The sequence below is a fragment of the Somniosus microcephalus genome, chromosome 18 (assembly GCF_052327205.1).
Source record: "Somniosus microcephalus isolate GS21.2 chromosome 18, FLI_Smic_1.0, whole genome shotgun sequence".
Classification (NCBI taxonomy): domain Eukaryota; kingdom Metazoa; phylum Chordata; class Chondrichthyes; order Squaliformes; family Somniosidae; genus Somniosus; species Somniosus microcephalus.
In genome coordinates this window covers 9528000-9540645 of record NC_141004.1, presented here as the reverse complement: position 1 = coordinate 9540645, position 12646 = coordinate 9528000, and the positions used below count along the sequence as shown (strand labels likewise).

Sequence of the window (12646 nt, the reverse complement as noted above, 5' to 3'; positions counted from 1 at the left end):
CTCGAAATTGCGTATGTGGTCATTGGATGAAAACGGAATCAAGCTCAATTGTGAAGTCCCCCTCCCCAACCATGCATGGATAGCTGCTAACACTCACAGTCTCGGCCCATACATTTAGAATGTCCACTTGGGCTAAGTAGTGGAAAGTTCCAAGTGCACATTCTTCAAAATTAATTCTCGGGAATGTGTGTGTTGCTGGCAAGGCTGGCATTTATTGCTCATCCCCTAGTTGCCCTTGAGAAAGTGATAGTGGGCCTTCTTCTTGAGCCGCTACAGTCCGTGTGGTGGCGGTGCTCCCGCAGCACTGAGGTAGGGAGTGCCAGGATTTTGACCCAGCGACGGAGAAGGAACGGCGATACATGTCCAAGATCGTGGGTGACCTGAAAGGGAACTTGGAGGTGATGGTGTTCCCATACACCTGCTGCTCTCGTCCTTCGACACTGCGGAGGTTGCAGGTCTGGGAGGTGCTGCCCAGGAAGCCTTGGCGAGTTGCTGCAGTGTATCCTGTTGATAGTGCACACTGCAGCCACGGTGCGCCGGTGGTGGAGGGAGTGGGTGTTTAAGCTAGTGGGTGAAGTGCCGATCAAGCGGACTGCTTTATCCTGCATGATGGTGAGATTCTTGAGTGCTGCTGGAGCTGCCCCCACCCAGGCAAGTGGAGAGTACTCCATCGCACTCCTGCCTTGTCCTTGTGGAGAGGCTTTCTGGAGTCAGGAGGGGAGCCACTCGCCGTAGAATAACATGGGAGGTAGTCATGCTCACTCTTTTTGGAGATGATCATTGCCTGGCACAAATGTTACTTATTAGTTCAATGGATGTTGTCCAGGTCTTGCTGCATGCGGGCACAGACTGCTTCAGTATCTGAGGAACTGCGAATGGAACTGAACACTGTGCAAACATGGAACTATATCCAGCACCTTCAGGAGAGGAGGAGGAGGAAAGATAGCGAGGGGAAAGAAATGAATAGTGCAGCAAATGAACTGCTTTATTGAAGTTGTGAGAGAGCTGACACACTTCAGACCTCATCCTTCAAAGTGTAAAAAGTATATTTAAAAAAACAAGCTTTATTTTAGCCAGCTATACGGGGCTAGAGTTGGAAATTTACAAGCACCTCCAACCTGCTATCGTCCCTCAAACACCAACTAAACTTTGACTAACCTCATGCTGTGTTTACTTACAGTAATTAGACTTGACAACTTCAAGGAGATAAGGCAACTTAAACACCATAATACATTGTACTGTTAGGTGGTATAAATTAACATACCATCCAACCGAATGAAAACATATGTGTATCATATACATTTATATTCTCTGTATATTATATACATTTCACAAATAAAGAAAACTTTCACTGCCACCTCCGGAGTTCGCTAAGGGTTCTATTCACGGCCTCTCAATCACATCATCTGCACCGAGTCAGCATCTCCGTGGATGCTGATGACACCCATAGAGTCATAGAGTTATACAGCACAGCAAGAAGCCCTTCAGCCCATCGTGTCCGCGCCGGCCATCAAGCCCTGTCTATTCTAATCCCATTTTCCAGCACTTGGTCCGTAGCCTTGTATGCTATGGCGTTTCAAGTGCTTATCTAAATGCTTCGTGAATGTTGTGAGGGTTCCTGCCTCTACCACACTTTCAGGCAGTGAGTTCCAGATTCCAAACACCCTCTGGGTGATAAAGTTTTTCCTCAAATCCCCTCTAAATCTCCTGCCCCTTACCTTGAATCTATGCCCCCTGGTTATTGACCCCTCTACTAAGGGGAAAAGTTCCTCTCTATCTACCCTATCTATGCCCCTCATAATTTTGTACACCTCAATCAGGTCCCCCCTCAGCCTTCTCTGCTCTAAGGAAAACAACCCCAGCCTGTCCAGTCTCTCTTCATAGCTGAAGCGCTCCAGCCCAGGTAACATCCTGGTGAATCTCCTCTGCACCCTCTCCAATGCAATCACATCCTTCCTATAGTGTGGCGACCAGAACTGCACACAGTATTCCAGCTGTGGCCTAACTAGCGTTTGTACAGCTCCATCATAACCTCCCTGCTCTTATATTCTATGCCTCGGCTAATGAAGGCAAGTATCCCATATGCTTTTTTAACCACCTTATCTACCTGTCCTGCTGCCTTCAGGGATCTATGTACATGCACACCAAGGTCCCTCTGATTCTCTGTCCTTCCTAGGGTCCTACCATTCATTGTGTATTCCCTTGTCTTGTTAGTCCTCCCAAAATGCATCACCTCACACTTTTCAGGGTTAAATTCCATTTGCCAACCCGTATATATCGTCCTGTAGCCTGAGGCTTCCTTCCTCGTTATTTGCCACTCCACCAATTTTTGTGTCATCTGTGAATTTACTGATCATACCTCGTACATTCGTATCTAAATCATTAATGTACACTACAAACAGCAAAGGACCCAGCACCGATCCCTGCGGTACACCACTGGACACAGGCTTCCAGTCACAAAAACAACCTTCGACCATCACCCTCTGCCTCCTGCCACTAAGCCAATTTTGGATCCAATGTGCCAAATTGCTCTGGATCCCATGGGCGCTTACCTTCTTGACCAGTCTCCCATGTGGGACTTTGTCAAAAGCCTTACTGAAGTCCATGTAGACTACATCAACTGCAGTACCCTCATCCACACACCTCGTCACCCCCTTGAAAAATTCAATCAAACTGGTCAGACATGATCTCCCCCTGATAAAGCCATGCTGACTATCCCTGATTAATCCCTGCCTCTCCAAGTGGAGGCTAATTCTGTCCCTCAGAATTTTTTCCAATAATTTCATACCACTGATGTTAGGCTCACTGGCCTGTAATTCCCTGGTTTATCCCTACTACCCTTCGTGAACAATGGTACTACGTTAGCTGTTCTCCAGTCCTGTGGCCAGAAAGGTTCTGAAAATTTGTGTCAGAGCCCCTGCAATCTCCTCCTTTGCCTCACACAGCAGCCTGGGATACATCTCGTCTGGGCCTGGGGATTTATCCACTTTTAAGCCCAGCTCCAACTCTCATGCTGTCGGACAGCCTCTGTCTGTCATCAAGTCGTGGATCAACCACAACTTCCTCCAACTTACCAATAAGACCACGGTCATCATTTTTGGCCCCTGCCCTAAACTCCGCTCCCTTTCCACCGATTCCATTCCCCCTCCCCCCCACCGTCTGACTGCTCACTCGTGCAAAACCTTGGCGTCCTGCACAACCTTGAGCTGAGCTTTAAACTCTGCATCCTGTCTGACGTAATAAAACTCACTACACACTTGGTTTGAGTATAAAGCAAGGCTTTAATCAACTTGTTTCAGAACATGGAGGTCTAGTTGTACTTCACTAGTTCCTTGTCTTACAAAATGTCCCTGGAAAGCTGGGCCCACGCCCGAGTATTTATACTCCTTGGACAGCACCACCAGCTGGCCGTCCAGCGTTATTTCATGAGTAGCTTCTTGATGATGAGATTTATAACACTGTCCATCCTCAAAAAAACATCAACAGCTTGCATTTATACAGCACGTTTAACGTAGTAAAATGTCGCGAGGCACTTCACAGGAGCGATCATCAAACAAAATTTGACACCGAGCCACATAAGGAGACATTAGGACAGTGACCAAAAACGAGCGCGTTGGTGTGAGTGCGATTTGCCCGCTATACACAGTGGACGGTAAAACAAACAAGCAAAGTAACCAACATATTTTTTTTTAAAACAGGAACTCTCAGTAACGGCCTCTCTGAATTGCCAGCAGTCGCACCAGAATCTCATCGTCAGGTAATCGCACCATAACGAGCTGATTGAAAATGCTCGAAGCCCTGACTTTGGCTGAAATCAGCAGAGGCTTTTAAATGGGGAGTACGCGACATGTTTATTGAACGGCGCAAAATAGTTGGTGCGATTAATATGGTTTAAGCAGCACCTTTGTAATTAACGCCGTTTGCTAGATGCAATCAGCTGCCCGTGAGAAGCATGGGCGGTGCGAGTGGTGGGGACGGCAACGCATTTAATTCTTTCCCTCCGCAACACCAAGAGAATGGGGGACAGGAGGGGAGGGGGAAGAATTCGAGAGTCATTCTAAAGTGAAATCACACTCCACTCCCACAAAAATGGCACTGGGCACAGTGGGAGCAGGGCACTGCCTGTATGGGCTTATAAAGACAGAGGAATAAAAGGGCAGCACTATTGCAGAACTAAACCAGAGTAAGCCATTACTGAGCTTTAGGAGTCTCTATTGCTTGCTCTTAATTCTCATGAATGTACAGTTTGTTATAAATCTCATCATCATAAAGAAACTACTCATGAAATAACGCTGGATGGCCAGCTGGTGGCGCCGTCCAAGGAATATAAATACTCGGGCGTGGGCCCAGCTTGCTCAGGGACATTTTGTAAGACAAGGAACTAGTGAAGTACAACTAGACCTCCATGTTCTGAAACAAGTTGATTAAAGCCTTGCTTTATACTCAAACCAAGTGTGTAGTGAGTTTTATTACGTCACAGTTCACCTGTAAAACCTGCACACATTGTCACCAATGTTCCCTGTAAATTTTTTTTGGATGCGCGGCCCATTCAAATCTTCGCACGTGCGCGGTTTCTCCCATGCAAAAAAAAGAAAGAAAAGACTTGCATTTATATAGCGCCTTTGACGACCACCGGACGTCCCAAAGCGCTTTACAGCCAATGAAGTACTTCTGGAGTGTAGTTACTGTTGTAATGTAGGAAAGCCGGTGAACGGCCTGCCCGGGACCTCCAGACCGCTGCGCGGCTGCGTAGCTTAACGAGAACGTTGATTGTCACTACAGTATTTTATGTGGACCGAACACAAACATAGAAGCTCACACAGATAAGACTCTCACCCCTAAGACAGACAGACATTCCAATTCCTCGACCAACTCCCACACAAATCGGTTACCGAAGGACACTCCCAAGTTTTTTTCAATGATATGAAAGGAACGGACAGGGTAGATAGAAGCAGGCTGCTTCCAGTAGTTGAAGGGTCAAGAACGAGGGGCCACAGTTACAAGATTAAATGCGAGAGGTTTAGAAGAGAGGGCAGGATAAACTTCCTTCACACAGAGAGTTGTGAGGCTGTGGGATTCACTTCCAGGGTTAGCGGTTGAGGCAGAGGCTATGTCAAGACTGAAGATTCGATTGGAGAGGTGGATGAAGGAAAAGGAGTTGAAGGGACATGGGAACAGGGCGGGTAAATGTGATTAGAACTATTTGCTCGTGTGGCAGGTAAAGACAGGCCCGGACTAGATGAGCTGAACAGCCTCTTTGTTTCCATGTTGTAACTGCTATGCATTTCTACGTCAGCCATGTAGAATCGTAGAATGTCACAGCACAGAAACAGGCCATTCGGCCCATCAAATCTCAATGTGTTTCTCCAGGCGAACCGCCCTAGACTATCTCTGCTCTCCTGCTTTCTCGCCACATTCTTTTCATGTTCTTCTTTTCCCATCAAACGATCCCGTTCACTTTTAAATGCACTAATGGACTGTGCTTTCACAATGGTTTGTGTCTGTGCACATGGCCGCAGCCCTCCAATACCTGACCCAATCAAATTATCTTTGTACGATAGCAAAATACTGCGGATGCTGGAAATCCAAAGTAAACAGAAAATGCTGGAAAAACTCAGCAGGCCAGGCAACATCTGTGGAGAGAGAAATAGAGTCAACGGGCCCGATTTTGTGGGAAATGGTCGGATTCCCCCAAATCTGGGGTTCTGACACACAAAAGTGTGTCAGCCAGCTCCACGCAATTTTCCCTCAAGTGGCCAATTAATTTCCAGCGTGTGGGCAGTCAGAAAGCCCCACAGTATGATGTCATCATTCGTGGTGCTTTCAAGGTCCACAGCAAGCATTGCTTCCTCTGTTGGCTTCCAAACGAACCATACAGGATGGCAGAGGAGCCTGCAGCAGCTGTGGCCAGTGCCAGACCCCGAGCTGCCTCCAAATTCGACGAAGCTTCACTGCAGGCATTATTGGATGGGGTTAGGGCCCACAGGGAGGTCCTCTTCCCTAGGTCAGGCAGGAAGAGGCCTCCCACTGAGACCAAGGCTGCATGGATGCAGGTGTCAGCAGATGTCAACTCGAATGTGCATGTAACCTTGGCATCACATCTCTAACTCCTTCCTTTACTCCCCCACAGGACCATCCAGAGCCCCCGTCCCCACTGTGGAGGAGGAAGAGGCTGTGCAGCCAGACTCCTCAGAGGAAGCTCCAACCTGAGGGCGCAGCGTCAGCAGAAGTAAGCGCACCCAGCACCAGCGCAGACACTCACACCTCAGGGGGGCCTTCGGGACATAGAGTAGTGTTGTCACCTGGTGTTTCACAGCTCACAAGTGAGCCTCAGCAGATTCTGGAGACAGGGACAGCAGTGGAGAGTCCTCGTCGGAGGGCGCAGGACTCTGCCAGCTCAGCTCAGCTGCGCTGCATGTCGACTCTCTGCCTCTGGGTCCATCCGCAAGAGAAGAGGTGATGGATCTCCATGCACAGATGCAGGAGTCTCTGGCAGTTTTTGTCTCCAAAGTCGCTGCGAGTGTGGAGCGAATGGAGGAGTCCATCGCGAACAGGAGCAGAGCCTTTGTGGAGGCATTGGCGCATGAACGCATCACCATGGAAAGGTTGGCAACCTCCACGGAGGAGATAACTCGCCAGGGTACGGAAAACATGGTGAGTGCTCATAAGAGAATGACATCTCTTGAGCAGCGTTGGCCATCTATTGAACAGAGAAACCAGACCTTCATGGAAGTCCTTCTGAGTAGGACTGCCAGTGCAGAGACGGGTCCCCATGACCCCCTAAAGCACAGCAAGGTGCTCTCAAGCCACTTCCAAGCGCTGGCCCCTTCTGGCCTGTGCAGCTTCAGGTGTGTGAGCAGCAGCCTGGTGCTCCTGGTGCTCATCCTGCTGTTCCTGGTTCTGCTGCTGCCGCCTCTGCTGTTGGAGATCCTCTAATGGCAAGAAGGGATGGAAAAAAAGGCATCCCATGCTTCTCGTAGATGCCTCCGCTGAGGAAGCGCGGAGTGAGGGTGGCGAGAGGGGCTTCCAAGGAGATCACATTGGAGAAGTGTGTGAGACTCCAACCTTCCACAGCTGTGCCTAAGCCTTGAAGAAGTAGCCCCAAGCCTGCAGCAACAAGGTCCTTCAACATACAAGTGCTGTCCCTTTAAATCGCAGCTTTCCCGAATGACCTGCAGCTGACAGCAAGCAAGCCGGCAAGCTTCACGCCAGGTTTCATCAGCGGGGTTCCCCGCAGGCGTGTTTAGTGTGGGGAACCCCTGAAAATTGCAAGGGCACCCTAAAATGGCATTAAACATGCCAATAATTGGTGATCAGGGTCCCGACAGCCAGTCCCGCCAGCGGCGGGCGGGACTGAATCGGCTCGCGGAGAAACGGCGGTCCGAAAGTCGGACCGGGGGGGTTCGCTACCCCCTATTTTGGCGATTTTCGGCCCCCGCCCGCCTGAAAAGCCGCCCGACGGTTGGCAGAAAATCGGGGCCAACGTTTCAGGTCAAAACCCAGTCCTGACGAAGGGTTTCGACCTGAAACGTTGACTCTATTTCTCTCTCCGCGGATGTTGCCTGGCCTGCTGAGTTTCTCCAGCGTTTTCTGTTGTTATTTCAGCTTATCTTTGTGTTCAGGTCCCCGCAGTGAGTGACGGCGTGCTCTCACATTATGGTGCCCACCACGGGACTGCCGAATCCTGGCCTCATGTGTGGGGGGGGACGGTGGAGGGAGAGGCCGGGAAGATTTCCTCTGGTTTCCATTAGGAACAGGAGGGAGGCACTCAGCCCCTCGACCCTGCTCCGCCATTCAGTTAGATCGTGGCTGAGCGGTAAATCAACTCCGTATCCCTCGATACGCTTACCTAATAAAACTCTATCGCCCTCAGTCTTGAAAGCTCCAAGTGACCCCCAGCATCCACAGCCTTTCGGGGGACGAGATCTGCAGATTTCCACTCCCCTTTGTGTGAAAAGGTGCTTCCCGATTTCCCCCCTGAACGGCCCGCTCTAATGTTAAGATTATATCCCTTCCTTCTCGATTCCCCCCAGCAGAGGAAATAGTTTCTCCGTATCAACCCCATCAAATCTTTTTAAGGTTTTTAAACACCTCCATCAGATCACCCCACAAGACCATTTCTTATGTTCAGTATTTTTAGCGAAATGGTAACTAAGTTCAAAAAGAACAAGATTTTTTCGGAGAAACTGACATCGGAGGAAATGTTCCTCCCTGGAGACCACATCCATTGGGGGGGGTCAGTGGAGGGGGTCAGTGGAGAGCGACCAGCTGCAGAATCCCTGATCAATGCAAGAATATTTTTTTTTTTTTTAAATAATGGATTATAATACTTACTAATATGAGTCCTGATATGAGAGAGGACGTCCCTGTTAATGCCACATAGAACTTCGGAGTCAATGTGTTGAGAAACGCAGTTACTGAAAGGAAGAGAAATTATTCACAGGTAAACAAGGAAAACAGACTCCGAGAGCAACACAAGCACGTGAGAAAATAAAAGGAAACAGAGTTGAAGCTTCTTTGGTCACCAAATGGGATGAGGTGCAAATCCAGTCCAAGCTGATGAGATGAATATCATTTTCTCATTCATCCTATCTGATAGTTATTAAGTTTCCTCCAATACTCTGTGGATGGTCATCCGTGACTCAGTGGGTAGCGAGGTTCCCTTTAATTTTTTTGGGGGTGCGCGGCCCCTTTAAGGGGCTGCGGGGCCCATTCAAGATACCGCACATGCGCAGTTTCCGCCCCCCCCCCGCCAATGTAAAAGCCGGTAAGCCAGAAGCGTGGGAGCTCCAGAGCGCTGCGCGGCCACGCAGCTTAAAAGGGAACGTTGGTGGGCAGCATTCCCGCCTCGGAATCAAAAGGTTGTGGGTTCACAGTCCCACTCCAGGGACTCGAGCACATGCTACAGGCCGACACTCCTAGTGCAGTACTGAGGGAGTGCTGCACTGTCAGAGGTGCTGTCTCTCAGATGAAATATTGAAATCAAGAGTTCATCTGCCTGTTCAGGTAGATGCCAAGAGATCCCACGGCACTATTCAAAGATCAGCAGCAGTGTTCTCAGTGTCCTGGTCAGCATTTGTCCCTCAAACAGCACAAAAACTGGTGATTTACCTCACTGCTGTGTGTGGAACCTTGCTGTACGCAAATTGGCTGCTACATTTGCCAACATAACAACAGTGACTACACTTCAGAAGTAATGCATTGGCTGTGAAGCACTTTGGGATGTCCAGAGAACTTCAAAGGCGCTGCATAAATGCAAGTTTTTACTTCTCATCGTTCAGCACCGAGAAAATGCAACTGTGATCCTAAGAAAGGCTCAATGACAGTGGAGCGCCAGAAGGTGGCAGCAGAGGCTTGCAAAATAAAAACACTGCTCAGTAATTCCGGTAATCTGGGATTCTTTGTAAACGTCTGTGATCATCGAAGTGAGGGACGTCAGTGTATGGAATAAGGATCGAGTGTACATGATTCATTGAGGGTCCTATTCTATAAACACTTTTAAGATATTCAACTCAAACCTCACCCCAAGCAGGCTCTGGATCTCATACTTGCTGGACAGGATATGGAAAGAAAGAAAATAAGAAAAGACTTGCATTTATATAGCGCCTTTCACAACCTCAGGACGTCCCAAAGCGCTTTACAACCAATGAAGTACTTTTGGAATGTTGCCACTGTTGTAATGTAGGAAAGGCGGCTGCCAATTTGCGCACAGCAAGCTCCCACAAACAGCAATGTGATAATGACCAGATGATCTGTTTTAGTTATGTTGGGTGATGGATAAATATTGTCTACCAGGGAGAACTCCCCTGCTCTTCTTCAAAATAGTGCCATGGGATCGTTTATGTCCACCTGAGAGGGCAGACAGGGCCTCGGTTTAACATCTCATCCAAAAGACGGCACCTCCGACAGTGCAGCACTCCCTCAGCACTGCACTGGGAGTGTCGGCCTAGATTTTTGTGCTCAAGTCTCTGGAGTGGGACTTGAACCCACAACCTTCTGACTCAGAGGCGAGGGTGCTGCCCACTGAGCCACGGCTGGCAGGTTGGCACTTTGCACAGCGGTTGGCACTGTCTTATTTTACTTTTATAAATTTTGACAGGAAACTATCAAAGGTAGATCAGCCATGATCTTATTGAATGGCAGAGCAGGCTCAAAGGGCCGAATGGCCTACTCCTGCTCCTATTTCCTATGTTCTTTAAACCTGCCGATGGATCTAATGGTCCAGAGGGGTTGAACTGTAGCACTGCATGAGGCAGAATGTCCTGAGGAGGGAGGCTGGGCCAGCGAGAGCCATGGTTTTTCTTAATCTCTGGCTACCCAGGCCAGAGACTGTTCTGTTTTCCTGCAATGCGCATACAGTCCAGTCAGATCTCGGTTTCAATTTTTAGCGATTTTGTTTTTCCAATTTTGAAAGCAAGCACAATTTAAAGGGTGTAATTTTAAATTAACACAAAGCCGAAGCTTTCACACTTGAGGTCAGCAGTTTACACTTCCCGTCGTGGTTTTATCACAAGGTTTACTGTACACCAACTCACACGTACACTAATGCACTTTAATATTTTGTGGCAGTCTTAGTTTCTCCTCTCAAATTTCCCTGCCACTTTCAGCACCAAAGACAGACCTGTACCCACCAGTACTGTACCCGTGTTATACAGTGACAGACCTGTACCCACCAGTACTGTACCCCAGTGTTACAGTGACAGACCTGTACCCAGCAGTACTGTACCCCAGTGTTATAGTGACAGACCTGTACCCACCAGTACTGTACCCCAGTGTTAGTGACAGACCTGTACCCACCAGTACTGTACCCCAGTGTTAGTGACAGACCTGTACCCATCAGTACTGTACCCCAGTGTTAGTGACAGACCTGTACCCACCAGTACTGTACCCCAGTGTTATACAGTGACAGACCTGTACCCACCAGTACTGTACCCGTGTTATAGTGACAGACCTGTACCCACCAGTACTGTACCCCAGTGTTATACAGTGACAGACCTGTACCCACCAGTACTGTACCCGAATTATAGTGACAGACCTGTACCCACCAGTACTGTACCCTAGTGTTATAGAGACAGACCTGTACCCACCAGTACTGTACCCCAGTGTTATACAGAGACAGACCTGTACCCACCAGTACTGTACCCGTTATACAGAGACAGACCTGTACCCACCAGTACTGTACCCCAGTGTTATACAGAGACAGACCTGTACCCACCAGTACTGTACCCCCGTGTTAGTGACAGACCTGTACCCACCAGTACTGTACCCCAGTGTTATATACAGTGACAGACCTGTACCCAACAGTACTGTACCCCCGTGTTACAGTGACAGACCTGTACCCACCAGTACTGTACCCGTGTTACAGTGACAGACCTGTACCCACCAGTACTGTACCCGTGTTATACAGTGACAGACCTGTACCCACCAGTACTGTACCCCAGTGTTATACAGTGACAGACCTGTACCCACCAATACTGTACCCGTGTTATACAGTGACAGACCTGTACCCACCAATACTGTACCCCAGTGTTATACAGTGACAGACCTGTACCCACCAGTACTGTACCCCAGTGTTATACAGTGACAGACCTGTACCCACCAATACTGTACCCGTGTTATACAGTGACAGACCTGTACCCACCAGTACTGTACCCCGGTGTTATACAGAGACAGACCTGTACCCACCAGTACTGTACCCCAGTGTTATACAGAGACAGACCTGTACCCACCAGTACTGTACCCCAGTGTTATACAGAGACAGACCTGTACCCACCAGTACTGTACCCCAGTGTTATACAGAGACAGACCTGTACCCACCAGTACTGTACCCCAGTGTTATACAGAGACAGACCTGTACCCACCAGTACTGTACCCCAGTGTTATACAGAGACAGACCTGTACCCACCAGGACTGTACCTCAATGTTATACAGTGACACACTTGGGTACCCATCAGTGTTTCACACCAGGACATCCCAAAATGATTCACAGCCAATGAAGTGTAGTCACGGTTGTAATGTAGGAAACGTGGCTGTCAATTTGCGCACAGCAAGGCCCCACAAACAGCAATGTGATAACGACCAAATAATCTGGGGGGGTTTTTCCAGTGATGTTGATTGAGGAATAAATACTGGCCCGGACACTGAGGAGAACTCCCCTGCTCTTCTTCAAATAGTGCCACGGGATCTTTGACAATCACCCGAGGGTTTGAACCCATGACCTTGTGACTTAGAGGGGAGAGTGCTACCCACTGTGCTAAGGTACTAGGGTGGATACAAGTCACTGCTACTGGGAGTGATGGGATTAAGTTGGAGGTGATGAATTAAGAGTTTCAGAATAGAACTGGTTACTAGAATAGTAAAGCATGTTGACGTGTGATTTTTTTTTCCTTTTGCATTATTGGTACCAAAAGGCTCAATAAGCCTCGTGACAACGCCATACGGCAATAGTCTAATGTAGACTGAATAGAATGACAAATCCTTATGTATTAAAAGTGCAATATATTAAAAAATCTTTCATCTTTATGCACTTACTGCCAACTTGTTTCTTTATCAATTTCTACGTCCACACTTGATGGACACTGCCTATGTAAACTGGTCACGCTGTATTGACACCCTCCTGCCAGTGGCGGCGCTGTAATACCCATTT

General features: G+C 48.5%; 1 protein-coding gene across 14 annotated transcripts in view; it reads right to left on the bottom strand.

Annotated features, from left to right (window-relative positions):
• Nucleotides 1-12646, bottom strand: part of LOC147105014 (suppressor of tumorigenicity 7 protein homolog) — a 179296-nt gene that overhangs the window by 108947 nt on the left and 57703 nt on the right. For 12 of the 14 annotated variants that reach the window (XR_015081668.1, XM_086011016.1, XM_086011025.1 and 9 more), the window contains one exon: nucleotides 8335-8417. The exons of the other annotated variants lie outside the window; for them this stretch is intronic. Coding sequence is in view for 11 of the 12 variants with exons in the window: in XM_086011016.1 (XP_085867142.1) it covers nucleotides 8335-8417 (83 nt within the window). In the remaining variant the exon portion in view is untranslated. The remainder of the gene's footprint in view (nucleotides 1-8334; nucleotides 8418-12646) is intronic. 14 annotated transcript variants of the gene reach the window in all.